Source organism: Gadus morhua, chromosome 8, assembly GCF_902167405.1.
Source record: "Gadus morhua chromosome 8, gadMor3.0, whole genome shotgun sequence".
In the NCBI taxonomy this organism is placed as follows: domain Eukaryota; kingdom Metazoa; phylum Chordata; class Actinopteri; order Gadiformes; family Gadidae; genus Gadus; species Gadus morhua.
In genome coordinates, this window is record NC_044055.1 from 1,553,615 (window position 1) to 1,570,904 (window position 17,290).

Genomic DNA, 17,290 nt, shown 5'->3' on the forward strand with positions numbered 1-17,290 from the left:
CACATTCAGCCAGTTTGAACAGAAGAACACACCAGAATAGGCCTGTTTAGTAAGCAGGATTTGATGCCGCATTCCTACACTCACAAAATGCAATTCAATGTGGAAGTAATCCAAGTATTCAGAATCCAATACTCAGATTGAGTGATGAAACGGAATGCGTTACATATTACATTTCTGGGCATGTATTCTGTATTCTGAAACTGGATACATTTTAAAAGTAACCTTCCCAACACTGACTGTCCAATTACTTATGAGCCATTTTCACAGGTCATGTGGTAGGTCCTATACATCATGAGACATACAGGTAGGCCTATTTTCACATTGCACACTGCGCTATGTGCAATGAGAGAGAGAGAGAGAGAGAGAGAGAGAGAGAGAGAGAGAGAGAGAGAGAGAGAGAGAGAGAGAGAGAGAGAGAGAGAGAGAGAGAGAGAGAGAGAGAGAGAGACAGAGAGACAGAGAGGGAGAGAGAGAGAGAGACAGAGAGAGAGAGAGACAGAGAGAGAGCGAGACAGAGAGAGAGAGAGACAGAGAGAGAGACAGAGAGAGAGAGAGAGAGACCTTAAGGAAAGCGACAGCAACACACTCCACAACAAGGCTCTTACCCACAGAGAGTAACACCCAGAAAAGTGTCCCCTTAGCCAGTTTGTCCTGGGAATCTGTCCAACTCACAACAACAAACACATCAGGCAAAAACAAATTGTAAGAAAACAAAAGGAAAAGTATTTAGCACATTGGAAAGAGTCCACCAAAAACCAGAGTAAATTGGCATGCTATTTGTCCCTTAACAGAGACTACACCGTGGCAGAATACCTGACCACCGTGACCGACCCAAAACTGAGGAAATCCTTGACCAGATACAGACTCAGCGAACACTGCCTGGCGGATTACAAAGGCAAGCAAGGACTTCAAAGACACCCCAGATGCTCACAAACTGCCATACCTGTTGGGAGAAATACAACAATGTGCGAACGCAGCAGCAAGATTCGTCACCTGTTGTGCTGAGAGAAGGACCTCAAACTCCCCATAGACTCATCCCCCTGGACTCACTCTGCACACAATAATTACACTAATCCTCCGTAATGTAAATTCTGTGTATTTAGAGTGTATCTTTAACATATCTGTTTATATGAGATACTGTAATTTGTGTAATTTTTATAATATCGCACATTTTACTTTTTAAAGTACATTTAGTATAACATTTTATATGTATAGATATTTTGTATTTAACGGTTCATACTTATTATTATTATTATACCTTACCTTTTTACTTTTATAACGCTGTTTATTTTATTGTTCACCTACTTTGGCAATGCAAATGTATATTTTTCATGCCAATAAAGCTTTTTTGAATTGAATTGAATAGAGAGAGAGAGAGAGAGAGAGAGAGAGAGAGAGAGAGAGAGAGAGAGAGAGAGAGAGAGAGAGAGAGAGAGAGAGAGAGAGAGAGAGAGAGAGAGAGAGAGAGAGAGAGAGAGAGAGAGAGAGAGAATTCTTAACGTGGATTCCCATTCAATGTTTCCCACTCCTACAGCCTCTCAGACTCTCAACCTCATAATAGCAAAGCCCCGATGGTAGGCTCACCGGACGAGACATAAGATGGGAACTGAATTATCCATGGATGTGAAGGGAACTTGGTTATCATGGGTCATCAAACACAGCAACCCAAAACCAAAGAGAAGTGGGAATAATGTTTAAACCCGCATTATAGAAATGCACACTTTCTCACTGTCGCTGGGCTTTCTGCGCTTTCATCGCAAAAGGCTTTCTTTAAATATTGCTGCAAGGACGTTTATAGCTGCACGATCACGGGCACTCAACAGAGAACATGCCCGTGAGACGAGGGCACGTCGCCCCTCAAAACACTTTCTTGGATACCATCATCCGTAAATTCGAAGGACAAAGTAGGTGGTTTAATGTTGGCTGTCTATATAATATTATATTCGATATATTTCCATAGCATAACTATGTGTTTGATGACGATTGCCTCATACTGTCCGTGCCCGTAACGTTAATCCATTTAAATTCTGTTGCCTTCACTTTTTTTTTTTTTTAAAAAGTGTGTACTGCTATAGGTCTCCTTCCAGTGCGCTACGACTATTTGCTCTCTAATATTTCACTTTCCTGAGACTATTATCCTGGGTTTATGTAAAGACTGTACTATTAATCATAATAGAAATGAACAACAAACTTGAATTGTAATGTTGGTTTTTATAATAATAATATTAAAGTGAAAGCAATGTATCCCACCTTCATCATCAAATCGCCTATTGATCCTCAATTAACCTTTTTATTCAACTCAAAAGGCAAGGAATTAGTTTGAACGGAAAGAACCATAAGTTTCGTAGATGTATACGGCAGGTTGAGTATAGAATGAACCAATGAATGACCCTACAATCAACCGTAGGAAAAACCCAGGTGTAGCTCATAACATTAATTATGGGTCTGATCCTTTTCCAAAGCGGGGCAGGGGAAGTAGACTAAACGAGTGAAGATAAGTCTACTTCCCGCGCCCTGGTATGTAACAGGAAAATACCAATATTAGGCAAGTATTATAAGCGACACCTGTGTTTGTCCTGTGATGACACCTCTGTGAAAAGGGTCTGTTGTACATCCATACGTCGTGTGGTGTTTTGTGTTCACCCTATGAACACGCGGGAGGAGGCGAGGCTGAGAAGGAGAGCGGTTGAATGCGGATCCTTGGCATCTCCTAGCTTCTTTGGATTAAACCATTTGAGGTCTCCTGCTTGTTCGTGATTTTAATTGACTTTAAAAGTCTTTTGCTCCAATTTTGGGACCAAGTGAACATTTCTAAATCCATGTCTATATCTATATATCTATCTTGATAGATCTATGAATGGATCTATGTTGTCTGGGAGACGTCAAAACATATATTAATTCAATTTAACTCAATTTTTTCTTTTGGTCTGTACCTCCTCAATGTCATCGGCGCCATAATGTCAGTGTACGGTTATCGGTCACTAAATCGTCTTGACGGAAATCAAAAAACTATTTAGAAAATCCCTGCACTCCTTGATAATCCTTGATAACATAATGAGGAGCAAATGGCGGATTCCCGTTGAACAATCTCCCTTTCCTCACTCCTGCTGTCGTCCCGTTGTACCTGTCGGTCTTACACTCCCTTTACTTCCCCCCGCCCCCGTCCCCAAACCCCCCTCTTTCACCAAGCCACCCTGCATGATGAACACAAACTCCGCCTCCTCTCCCAAGACAGGAAGTTCATCATCGCCAACGCGCGGGTGGAGAACTGTGCCATCATCTTCTGCAACGACGCCTTCTGCGGCATGTGCGGGTACACGCGCGGCGAGGTCATGCAGAAGTCGTGCACCTGCAGCTTCCTGTACGGCCCAGGCACCCGGAGGCCCGCCATGGCCCAGATGGCCAAGGCGCTGCTGGGGGCCGAGGAGAGGAAGGTGGAGATGTCCCTCTACACCAAGGAGGGTGAGGCAGCAGCGCAGCCGTTCACCACCACCGGGTCCATTGTGTGTGTGTGTGTGTGTGTGTGTGTGTGGGGGGTTGTTTGAAATGAAAACCCCACATTAACCCCACCTGTACATTGGTTTGTGTACGGCAACCCGCTCTGTGTTCAACACATGCTATTAAAGGCGCGACTACTTATTGGATTATATGGTGAACGGCTGGTAGCTGCTTTTTAAGCGCTGACGTGACGCACTTTTACTCTGCTAATTGCAAAGTGAAACAAAGGGCCGTGACAGGGCGGCCCCAGAATGAGCATAACCTGAAGGAGTTTTTTAAAGGCACGGTCAGGCGGTTGGGTTCTCCTTAAGTCATTCTTGACTTGTCACTGTCAAGATAAGTCATTCTTGACAGCGACACCTTATTAAGGGTACAATAATGAACCATCCATTAACATTAGTTAATGCAGTCATTTGCAATAACACATACCTACACTTGTGTATGTGTTGGCAGTCAAACTCAAAGCTGGGTAAACAGAGGCAGTTGCCTGAGGCAGGATTCTGTGTGTGTGTAATTGGCCCACAACTCAAACTCAAACACTCACAATCTCGGCAACTATACTACTATAAAGAATCTTAGCTCCTGGCAGTGTGTGAATCATATTGGCTTCATGCATCACACACACACATGCACACGGGCACACGCACACACACTACCTATTCAGGGGACTGCTGACCTTACTGGATGATGCGGGAAACCAATCAAAGTTTCACACACACACACACACACACACACACACACACACACACACACACACACACACACACACACACACACACACACACACACACACACACACACTTTCATACATATATATATACTTGCATTGATATATATGCTTATAGATATAGTGCTACCTTGAGATAGCAATATCACTTATTTTGAAACCAATGTGTTTCACGTCCAAAAAGACCAAAGAAACGGTGTATCGCCACACTACTCAACTATATCTCATCACAAAGTACTTAAAGGCTATAATTAAGATGAGAGAGGAACTTGGCTGTGTGTCAAAAAGCTGCATTCATATTGATACCGAATGATGCCTTGAAATCAAGATGACTCGAGATGAAAAGTTTGCATGAAGTACAGTAAGTTCTCAGGAGAGAGTTGGAGACAAGGTTGGAGACATTGACACAGACTCATTTAAACTCATACGTAAAAGATATTCTATTATACTCTGTGCTGCGAGTGAGTCCAGTGTATTACCAACAAGCACTCAAAGGGGCTTAGGAGAAACACACACGCACGCACGCACGCACACACACGCACACACAGATTCACACAAACACACACACAGATTCACAAAACCACACACACAGATTCACATACACGTACACACACTCATAACAGATCAGTCAAACACATCCTTCGGTTGCAAACAAAAGCCTAAAAAAGCTTGGCTTTGTTTTAAGAGTTTACCGTTTTCCACAGTGCACACCGCCTATATGTGCACAAAGTCACAGACAGGCATGAGCTTGTGTGTGACTTCATATCTCATCTCGTGTTTCAATGTTGATTAAGTCAGCTGTCATGTACCTCACTGGCAAGGAGATTTGCACGAGCTGTGTGTGTGTGTGTGTGTGTGTGTTAGATGAGTGAGTGATTGGGTCCTCACATATCAGACTTAACATCATTATCTACAGTCTGATGGCAGACAAGCTCAAATCTGGGCCATTTCCCGTTCTGTTGCTTAATTTGTCTCAACCAATCATGTTGCTCAGAGGCTGGGATCTGTAATCGGCAAACACAATCCTGGCCCGCACTAGTAAACCGCCGCCAGCATGTTACCGGGCGACCCGTTCAAGCGGCCCGTCACTACTACTAGCTTTTGAATATGAGGGTAAATATTATTAGGAATGTTAAAAACAGCCAGTCCATATCAACATCTTATCCTACTTTATGTAAACTGCGAATTTGCAGTTTAGATTTGGACCAAGTTCATCCAGTTACTATGTAAGCGGTCATTTGTCATCTCAAATTCTCTTACGGTTTGGTTTTCCTTTAATGAGCAGTATCTATGAGCACTGTGGTTTCTCTCAAGTTGGGTACTTCTGCTGCGCCATAAAGCAATGCGAGGGGGAAGAAGGTGTTCCCATGGGACAGGGGCAGAACTGGACCCCCGCCCAGCCCTCAGCCTCCGGTACATGGCTCCCTCAGGCTCAGTGGGGCTCATCCTTTGAAGTCAAAGGGACACTCTTTGAGGGGTATTTTAGGCCCAATCCCATTTCTACCCCTTAGTCTGTGAAGTTACGACGACTTACACGGAAATAGAAGGCCTCTGATGCATCATTTACAGCCTTTCCCCCAATGTCTGAAGAGTATTCTGCTTCTTTCTTTCTCCTTCCTCCGCAAAAGTGCAGCTATTAGTTGACTTTCAAGGAACAAATGCGGTGTCCTTCTACACACAGGGCAGAGTGTCTCAAAGGGACCTTTTCGCACCATGTCAATTCTGTTAATAATGGAGGTTCTCGGAGTACAGCCTGATTAAAAATGCAGATCAATTCCAAAACGTATTCCTGAGGGCTGGAGCGCAGGTCTCTGGGGTCGCGCTCCAACCATGGCGATGTTACCAGTGAGAGGTCTCACGGCTCTTCACTCCTCAGTGTAGTAGAGACCAGTAGTTCTGAAAGAAACCGCATTTCTTTTTCAAACAACTTTTTGTAGCATCAAATACACTTTTTTTAAAATGCATGTAAATAAACAGTTCAATGTGCATTTTTTAAATATTCACAAGAACATACAGAAATTAGTTTTATACCAAAATATATATTTGCAAGGGCGTTTCATCAGTAAGAACCAGTTGGTAAAATGCCTGAAAATGTAGAAAGGGAAAACCAAGAGCTACAAGGAGACTCTGTGATTTATCCAAATCACTTAGTGATACAACTTGCCATTAAAAGCTACTGGTGTGCATGCTCATATAGCTGTGGATATTGATTAACCATAAACATCATTGTCTAGACCCACCCTATACCGATGGAGCATCACTCAGGGACTCTGCGGCCACTTTGTTTGGATTCCCCACAAACAATTGATTTTCTCTCTCTCTCTCTCTCTCTCTCTCTCTCTCTCTCTCTCTCTCTCTCTCTCTCTCTCTCTCTCTCTCTCTCTCTCACATAGTATTCAATATGCTTTCTATTCAATCAACTATAGACTGACTACATTTTATATTTCTCATTTTACACTACCTTCTTTTTTTATATATTACTTTTTCTTTCTTTGTCTGTGCCTTTGCTTATTGCCCTTGCCTGGAGACAAGCGAGAATGAAACGGAATGAGAAAGGTCAAAAGGTCAAGATGCCGGGTTATTATTCTCCCCTACAATAACCCCAATAATAATATACAATAATAACTACAATAACCACTTCAGAGAGCCATAGGCAGCTGAGGGGGCACTTTCTGAAAATTAAAAAGAATATTTATTTGGAAAAGGTAATATCTGAGGCCTGGCATATTACTACCTGGGGCCTTCTGGGATTATCAACAGCATTGTTGTTTTGTGACACTAGTTGTCTTATCTCTTGGGCTCCTGCGACGGGAAATAGTTTTTTCCTGCTTTCAGGACGCGTGCAGCAAATCAAGTTAAGAAGTTAATCAACAAGAAGAAAAAATCAAGGAACTTGTTTGGAGATGCATGTGTCCATGTTGTGAAAGCGGATGGGATGCCGGCGTTCTCAGTCGGCCTCATATCTCACTCCAGGCCCACTCAATAATTCAAAAGGGCCAACAAAACGGCCGGCATCCATCATGTGAATTGGCAACTGTTTTGTAACAGTCAATGTCGGTCCAATCAAGGACCAGGCGCTAGGCAACAGTCCATTTTCTTCTCTTAAAGCTGCTTGTGGTATAGTAAGTAACGGATCCAAAGGGATACCTCAGTCACACTTCCCCTTTTGAAACAACCCCCATAGAGGTCGTACAGGCTGCAGCCTCCTGCTTTATGTTGCTCCTGCAGAGGTTGTGCAGTCATTCTAAGGACTACCTCAACCTGATGGAGCTCAATATTGCAAACAATTCGTAGCATGTAAAGTTAATGTCAATGGTTCAAAAGTAAATTGATAAAAAACCTCACCGCCGCAACACAGCGGAAAACTCCTGTCACCAAGACATCGCAAACATGTGGCCAATGACCAATACCAATTGAATCTGTCTTATATATTCCACATAATCAACAAAGTGATGGTTGCTTGCAAGACTGACTTGCCCGACATGTGTTAAACTTGAACGACCAAAAGTGTTATTGTGCCCCGGGCTGCATGCACGAAAAAAAAAGGAGATGAGAAAGAGAGACCAAGAGACACAGAGAAGAGAGAGAGACAGACAGAGAGAGAGCAATAATGACTATAATTGCAAGTGGACCTAAGGGAACCCGTGTTATGTCCTTCAAACCCATTAATAGAGAACATTAAATCCAGGCCATGTTGTCTTCTCGTTAGTCATATCTCACAGGAGCATGCGCAGATGTTTTGGCTGCACCCAAAGTATACACACATTGGTTAACCATTGACCTCTACTCCCTACTCTGTTTCTGCATTACTCTCTCTCTCTCTCTCTCTCTCTCTCTCTCTCTCTCTCTCTCTCTTCCCCCCCCCCCCCCCCCCCCCCCCCTCTGGTTTTATAAACAGAGTAGCGTTCAATGAACCAAGAGCAAGGGGATGATATTAAGGAGGGCATCTGTTTATTAGATCGTTGGGGTCAACACTGTGCTCAACACACACATGGGGAAAGGAAGAGCAATTAAGGAAGAGCCATAATTCTGCCCCGCATGCAGTCAGTACTACGGTTCTATAGCCACAGAATCCGAAGCTCAGGGGAGAGAGAAACCCGCTTCTTGATCCAATGAGTTCCTCCTTATATGGATCCGTTCATTATAAATTAACGGACCCTCCTCCGGGACTCGTTAGGAATTTAGTTTCATCCAATCCAGCTTCTTCAATCCATACCCTCTCTTCATGCTGTTAACGTGCTTAACAAATAGCAAATGGTTCAACATTAAAAATAGTTTTTCTTTAAATTCTAATTAAATTACAATCTGAAGTTCGTCGTCAGTTGATCAACCAATAATGAAATACGATAGTGAAGCTAAAACAGCCAATATTGGGTGAATTATGTTGAATCATATGTTCTATTCTATTGATTGGCAGACAAAATGCTTTGCACATGTAGTTCTGATGAATTATTTCATATTGCCTCTGATTCATTCTCTGTTCCAATGTTTGTATTAAATACCACTGTTATACTCACAAAGGCCAAAGGGGCTTAAGAGGACATCCAGGTCACCGCTTTTCAAATTAAAAAGTGCGATCAGGTTGGATGACGTCATGACATCCGTCTTCGGGATTGTTTTCGACCCTAAATCCTTTTGGGATTGGTTCAGGGTTTCTTTATGCACAGCGAATCAATACCACTCCAGTGTCCGAAGTTAATGGTGGGAAGTCTCTGGGAAGTTAGTGTGTGTGTGTGTGTGTGTGTGTGTGTGTGTGTGTGTGTGTGTGTGTGTGTGTGTGTGTGTGTGTGTGTGTTTAAATTAATCTTGGGAGTCTTGGGTACAGCTGCTTTGTAAACCGATCGATTATCAGACGAAAAACAAACACGTTTTGCTAATGGACTGCAATCAAGCTCGACAGTCATGTGACATTAGCACAAAAGGGTACACCTGTACTATAGCAGTCCCTCTCAGAAGGCCTTTAGCCCCATATCTCTCCCTGAGCGCAGTATGATCAAGAGGAACACACAACGCAACAAAACTACATTGGACTTTCTTGACTTCCAAAGCCGTATCGGACGTTTGAAATGACCCAAATACTCGCGTAACTGTGGATCGTGGTCCCTTTCCGCTCAACAGAATTTCAGCTCAATAAATCAATTTTATGTTAACCTGGTATGCACTGAAGGTGGTTGATAACGCTTGTAAATGTGATTATAAATTAATAAAGTTTTTCTTTATACCAGAAACTATTCTGCTCCAAGAAGTACAAGACAGAAGTGGTGAAAGGTAGGTAGGGGATTCTAAAAAAGCAGAACATGGAACATAGAAACATAGCAATGGAGACATGGCCGGGGCAGGATCATCATAAGCGATATTCCCTTCATCATTTCTGGTGGTGCCATGAGCTAATCCCTGGGTTTATCCCTTTCTTTTGACTGATGCGGTACTTATGTTCCAATCAGGAGTGTTGATCCTAATTCTGTCATTGTCCCAGAGGAGACAGCTGCCATCCTTCACGGTGACCTTAGCATTCAGTCACTCACTCACTCACCCGCACACGCATACACACACCAACACGTAAGCACACCCACCACGCACACACAGAAAGACACACAAGCTCATACCGTCGGCACATACTTACACACAGCCTGCCTCACTTTCCATCCATCTTCCACTCTTCAGTCCGGCAGAATTGACTCACTGTCACACTCTGACCTGAACATGTATGCATTCTCATCTCTCTATAACACACACACACACACACACACACGCACAGTCATGATTCTTGGGAACCCTGGTCTGTATCCTTTGTGGGCGGGGCTATCCATTGACCCACTCCTAACGCTGGCAGCTGATTGGAGGACAGTAAGGAGGTACAGGAGCTTGGCTAATCTTAGACCCGGCCCCCTTTTTGACTCAGTATCTCTGTGGACACGTTTCAGAATCAGGATTCTCGTTGTGACAGTGTCAAACATTTAAATGTTACATAGCTTTTATTTAGATTGAATGTTTATGTATTTTAGGGTTTCCTCTCTGGATGTGTTGTGTTTAAATGTTATTTTAATTTATCGTACATTGATTTTTGATTTTTGATGGCAGACTTTTGCACAAATCGTCTACATTTTGCATGCTAAAAGTAGAAAATAAAGTAATTTATATTCTATTCTATTATTAGTACATCTGCAGTTTGGGCAATCTGTTTGAAGGATAAGATATTATACTGCCCACCTCCAAGCTGAATGGTTCTCGGTTCAATCTCCAATGGCCCCCAAAAGTATTTTCTATGAATAAATAGTAAGACACTTCTCAGTGTTGTTTCGTACAGTGTGTGACAACTTGCTTTGGTGTGATCAAAAGTAGGCCTCAGTTTGAAGAAATATTTGGGGTCGAAGTTAAATTTAGGATGTTGGCACAGCTGTCTGTACCAGAAGTAGGGTTAAACATCAAAATGTATAATACCATTTATTATGATAAAAACAAATTTACATTTTACGTGGCTTAGTATACCTATTTACCAGGTTCGTGCCTATTTAAATACTTTTTTAAATATCTATCTAATAGCGTTTCATGCGGGCACAGGGGTATTTATTATGTGTTTTGTGTGTGTGTGTGTGTGTGTGTGTGTGTGTGTGTGTGTGTGTGTGTGTGTGTGTGTGTGTGTGTGTGTGTGGGGGGGGGGTCTGTTAGTGAGTGTGACAGAGGGAGAGAGAGTATTATGGTACATATTGTAACAGCTGGTGCCCAGTAGGTAACTGCGTGGGTTCAATAAATGAGTTAGCATGTAACCATGATTGCTAATCTATCTGGCCCCATGACCTAACCTTCACAACATCTCCTGTCCACACACACACACACACACACACACACACACACACACACACACACACACACACACACACACACACACACACACACACACACACACACACACACTGACCCCTTTATTTAGTTGCGTGATTTAGGTTGTTAGCTTCTATGCAATAACTGCATAATAGTTTTTAGGTGGAAAATATCATGATCCTCTTAGGGAGTTTTTATTTATTGATACATACTGATAATGCATACGTAGTGTTGGGCACATTAGGCACAGCCCACCAATGAGAATAGCCAGGACTTCTTTTAGACTCATCTTCTTATAATAATAATAATAATAACATCATTTTGAGCCACTTTCATTTCCAATTCCAAGGCTACTAAACAAAAACCCGAGGCCTTGTCCGTAGACCTGTATGAGAGGATGAACCTTCATCAGGACCCTGCCTTTCTGTGGGGCTGGGGTCGGATGCCACTGAGTCTGTGTGGGTGAACGGAAGGCGCCTGGCCTGGGGGGCAGGTGGGGCTGGAGGGCTGGAGGAGGGCGGAGAGATAACGAGGGACCGGGGAGCTTGTTGTATGTGAGGGGGAGGCTGTTGGATGTGAGGCAGGAAGCCAGTGTCTGTGTGCGATGCCAAGTGTGACCTACTGCCAGGGTGAGGATCTGCTGCCCTCTGGCTCCAACTAGTGGCGAAATAGCACACAGCAGCGTCCCAAGAAGAAATTGTCAACGACTTGCAACCTATGATGCCCTTCTTTTTACACAATTAGGACTGCAGGAAGGCCATGGCCGATGGGAAACAGACAAAAGAATAGTCAGCAACTATTCTTATGGTCCCAGTTTGTTTACTAAGAAAACACAAATCAACGCAAAACATACATTAAAAAAATCACAATATTGAACAATATTTATACTATATTGATTTTCAATTATCAAATTAATTCGTTCTATTATTGTAAAATACTCTATTTCCAGAATAAACCCCCTACATCTTGCACTACCGTCGTGTACCACCAGGGGACGTGTTCCACAGGATGAGTCGCTCTGGTCCAACACGTTCCCCTCCTCTCTGGCCGTTCCTCCCGCAGGCGAGTGCTTCCAGTGCTCCATCGACGTCGTCCCGGTGAAGAACGAGGACGGCCTGGTCATCATGTTCATCCTGAACTTTGACCTCCCCAGCGACCCGAAGCCCTCCAGCCCGTCCCCGGCCAGAGAGCTGAACAACGTGCTGCACATCCCCTGGCTGGCCCAGGGTGAGCCCCCGCACACTGACGGCTTCCTTGGAGGACAGGAGGAGCACCAGGGTTCAATTAAGGGGGGGGTGTCTGAACTCAGAATCACTCAGGTTTCACAGAAAGGCTTTGGTCTAAGAAAGTATAAATGTGCTTCTATTTATGCATGGATTTTTCTTCATAAAATGTACGTGTCGTCCATTTCTCTCTCGTCTGTCTGTCTGTCTGTCTGTCTGTCTGTCTGTCTGTCTTTCTCTCTCTCCCCCTCCCCCCTGACCCCCTCTCTCCCTCTCCCCCCGTCTCTCTCTCTCTCTCCCTCTCTCTCTCCCCCCCCCTCACTCCCTCTCCCCCCCCTCTCCCCCCTCTCTCTCTCTTCCCCCCCTCTCTCTCCCTCTCCCTCCCCCCTCTCCCTCCCCTCACTCCCTCTCTCCCTCCCCCCTCTCTCTCTCCCTCCCTCCTCCCCCTTCCCCCTCTCTCTCTCCCTCCCCCCTCTCTCTCCCCCTCCTCCTCCCCCTTCCCCCTCCCTCTCCCTCCCCCTCTCCCCCCCTCCCTCCCTCCCTCCCCTCACTCCCTCTCTCGCCCTACCCCCTCTCCCCCCCTCTCTCTCCTTCTCTCGGCCTCCCCCTCTCCCCCCCTCTCTCTCTCTCATTCTCTCTCACCCCTCTCTCTCTCCCTCCCCCCTCTCTCTCTCTCTTCCCCCCCTCTCTCTTCCCCCCCTCTCTCTCCCTCCCCCCTCCCCCCTCTCTCTCCCTCCCCGTTCCCCCTCTCCCCCTCCCCCCCCCAGTGAGGAAGGGCCACCTGCGTCTCCTCCTGCGGTCCCTGGCCCCCGGTGGGGGCCCCCAGTCGGAGGAGAGCCTGGAGCTGGGGCCCCCCGGGGGCGGGGCGGCGCTGGGGGCCCGCCTCCCCCTGCTGGGCCACGAGTCGGTGGTGCTGGAGAAGCTGCTGTCCCTCCCCGAGAGCCGTCGGCTGCAGGAGGGGGCGTCGGGCCTGCTGCTCTGGGACCAGGAGGAGGAGGCGGCCTGGGGGGGGGGGCGGGGCCAGGCGGGGGGGCGGGACCCTTGGGGGCCGCGCCCCGCCCCCCCGACCGCGCCCGGGCCCCGAGGGTTCTACGGCTTCTCGGCGAGGTGAGGCGGTCCAGAGCAGGGAGGAGCAGCTCTTCGTTGGCGCCCTGATGATGATGAAGATAATAATAATACATTTGGGTTCAAAAGCGCCTTTAGAGGAACCCGAGGACCCTGTACAAATAAAGTGCATGTGCTCAATAAAAGGCGTCAAAGCAGTCACACACATGATCAGATAACGCTGACAATATGGACGTAGTGCACGCAGACAGGGAAAAACAAAGAGAACAAGTGCACAGGGCGGACAGGGACGCAGGCTGGGCACATTTAAAGATGTAGAGATGAAACAGGTAAAACGTGGAAAACAAACAAAAATGGGGTAAAACTAAAACTCTGTGTTTTAAAGTGAGTTTTTAAAGTGGATGTTGTTGTGCTTCATTATTGCCGTGCCTGATCCATAACAGTGGTTCTCCATTTGGGGTCAAAGTAGACAGAGGGGCACTTGAAGGAGTTTGGGCAGGACTCTGACATTTTCTAAATAATTGTATTCCTAGCCTACTTGGTAGGAAAGAATATTTTGGGGTGGGCGGGGGGGGGGGGGTACATTCGTAGAAATAGTTAGAGAACCATGCTCTAGGAACAATGCATGAAGGGTCCACCAAATGTTCAAATCTTCATTTCTGACCAATCAGGGCATCTCTTATCAGCTTATATGCATAAACACATACTAATGTTCCATGATCGCAATTTGGTCTGGAGGGAAGAAACGTTTCTTCATTCATTTTCTCCGCTCCATTTCTTCGTGTTCAGCGGAGGAGGGCCGGACGAGGAGGGAGAGGACTGTGCGTTTGGCGACAGCCCTCCCGCCGGCAGGCCGGAGAACGGGGCGTCCAGCGTGAAGCACTCCTCCTCCGTGGACGACCTGAAGAAGAGGCGGAGCTTCTGTGAGCGCCGCCTGCAGATGAGACACAGCTGCACGGGTAATGAGGCCTTCAGCTCCCCGAGGAGGCCAACCCTCACCTTCTCTTCCTGTGGTTTCAATTTGGTGATTCAATCCCGTCTCCTTTAGAGAAAATTATTCATTGCCATTCATTTAATTTGCTTATGATTGATTTCCTAATAGAACCAAAAAACAGGCAGCCAACAATTCTGTTGATTAGGTTTTCCTGAAGTATTCGGTAAAGATTACCTGAACCCTAATGAAGGTACAAGGTGAACAAGGAATTGTAAATGATGAGGTATGGGATGGGTGACTTCAGTTTAGATTTCATTGTTCACTTTCTTGTCTACCGGCCGTTGCTATAGATCCAAGTGAATGAGAACCGTTCACACAATCTGAACACATTGATTTGAATCACAGGTGAAAATGCAGTTGCTGATTGCAGCTTCATAGAGCAGAGCTCATTTATGATCCGCTCCTCCTCTCATCTCCTCCTCTCCTCCTCCTCTCCTCCTCTCCACCTCTCCCTCTCCTCTCCTCATCTCCTCTCCTCCTCTCCTCTCCTCTCCTCTCCTCTCCTCTCCCCTCCTCTCCTCTCCTCTCCTCCTCCTCCTCCTCCTCCTCTCCACCTCTCCCTCTCCTCTCCTCATCTCCTCTCCTCCCCTCCTCTCCTCTCCTCTCCTCCTCCTCCTCCTCCTCTCCACCTCTCCCTCTCCTCTCCTCATCTCCTCTCCTCCTCTCCTCTCCTCTCCTCTCCTCTCCTCTCCTCTCCCCTCCCCTCCTCTCCTCTCCTCCTCCTTCTCTTCTCTCCTCCTCTCCCCTCCTCTCCTTTCCTCCTCTCCTCTCCTCCTCCCCTCCTCGCCTCTCCTCCTCCTCTCCTCTCCTCTCCTCTTCTCTCCTCCTCTCCTCTCCTCGTCCTCTCCTCTCCTCTCCTCTCCTCCTCTTCATCAGGTATTGGAGCCAGTAGAATGCCGGCTGGAATATCTGACCAGGATTTGGTGAGCTGCCGGATAACATACAAACGAAACACACTCTTACACACACACACACACACACACACACACACACACACACACACACACACACACACACACACACACACACACACACACACACACACACACACACACACACACACACACACACACACACACATAACATGGGAGAGCCACCAAATATTGACATCTAGATGCTAATCACTCTGTCAATGTAGCTTTGTGAAAGAATTGATGGATAAGAGGTACTGTGGAATGACATAAGAAACAGCTTTTTAAGCACCTTTTTAGGAAATTGAATAGCGATGACGTGGGAAAAGGTATGTTCGGGTAGATCATTTTATACGTTTTCCACTGGCGGTGAGGAGTTGGGGAAACCTTATTCACTTTTGTTACGGTTGCCAAGAGCCTTGGTTGGTGGAAGAATCTTAGTGGATGCTGCACACACACACACACACACTCACGCACTCGCACACGCTCTCGCACAGGTCCGTGACCCGGGGCTGCTTGCTGTGCAGGTCCAGCAGTTGACCCAGAGCCTTCTGGAGCCCAAGACGGACTCGTACGTGGCGCTGCACTCTGGGGAGAGAGACATCCTGGCCCCGTGTAAACTGATGGACCGGACCCACAACGTCACCGAGAAGGTCACCCAGGTGAGTGGAGACACTCGAGGGCTTAAGGGCTGATCGTGGTTCCACGTGGACGCAACTCAAGGGGGTCGCGGACCCCTTACGTCCGTGGGGTCCTTCCTTGCGTCAACCGCAAGGGCCGGACGTGCGCCTCTCAAAAACAGGAACCTTGCGTCGAGGCAACGCAGCAGCGAGGGCTGTGATTGGTCCGCTCACTAAAACCTGACGCAAAACCAAAACAGGTTCACGAGTGCGTTGAGGCAAATGTGTGGTCGCACCCCCGAACCCCTCCAACACCGTGATGTCACGTTCTTTTGAAAGCATTTGAGTTAGTTGTTGTGTTGGTATTATTGTTTATTTTGTCATTGTTTAGCAAATTAATTGAGAAATGATTTGTCATTGCGGTGGGACGTTTTTTCGGTTGAAAAACGCCACACCATTTCTCATGCGAGACCTGGCAAAAACAAGGTTTTAAAGGGACACTGTGTAAAAATTACTCCCATCTAGTGGTACAATTGTATATTGCATTCAAACTAATAGTGCTCGCTTGTTCAAAAACTACGGTGGGCAGTATGTGCCAAGAAGCTGTGTCATGACATCCAATACTACCTCATCGAGTCATTTGAGTGATGATGAGATTCGTTATTTCAAACAAATTTCAAACTGCACTGAATCATTAGTGTAAGCTAATGATGTATGAGTAATTATTCCTCGAGCAAGATAGTGAATTATTTCAGTCATCATTCACACTGGCTCAGAGTGAAAACGTGTTTGCATTCCCTGTACCACGTAGTGCTTTTTGTCCCTCTCGGCAGTTCATAGACCGGAAGAACATGGAAGCCTCCATGAAGCTTACCCGTCCTATGTGACTACATATTAATTATTCTTCGCTCAGGAGGATAAGTGAGATTTTTGGCAGAGATAATTTTACACCAATGAGGACTAATTTATGAATGAATACGTTGATTTGAGGTAATAAATGACTTAAAATATTACACAGTGTCCCTTTAATTAGCAAAGGTTACAGTGTATTTTCATTGATTTAGGAAATTGCAGAACTACAACTCTCTTGACTCTTCTCAAAATGGGTAATGAGCCAACAAAACGTCCCATGATGCAAAAATTAGTCTGCTACCCGTGCCCAGGGACATTAAAAGAGCAGAATCCAAATGAGTAATTTAAGTGACGATGATATATTTAATAGATCAAAATGTGTCGTGTTAGTGTGTTTTTTTGCCTCTAGATGGCCCTGCAAACCGAGTTAATGCAGATGCTATGATTGGTAGAAGAAGTAGAAGTACCCTACAATCCATACAATCCATTTAATAATGGCTGCCAACGTGAAGGGCATACATCTAATGATATCCTGGCAACAACTTCAAAATAACGTGTAGGACATGGCCTGACAGACG

The 17,290-nt window shown here is 45.7% G+C and overlaps 1 protein-coding gene across 1 annotated transcript; it reads left to right on the forward strand.

Annotated features, from left to right (window-relative positions):
- The first annotated feature begins 1,535 nt into the window (after positions 1-1,535).
- LOC115549587 (potassium voltage-gated channel subfamily H member 2-like) lies at positions 1,536-15,964 on the forward strand. Its single transcript, XM_030364888.1, has 7 exons — positions 1,536-1,904; positions 3,232-3,462; positions 12,110-12,274; positions 13,038-13,377; positions 14,125-14,294; positions 15,206-15,252; positions 15,768-15,964. Exons 1-7 carry the CDS (start codon positions 1,829-1,831, stop codon positions 15,933-15,935), a joined length of 1,197 nt encoding a protein of 398 aa, XP_030220748.1. The 5' UTR covers positions 1,536-1,828; the 3' UTR covers positions 15,936-15,964.
- Positions 15,965-17,290: the final 1,326 nt, after the last annotated feature.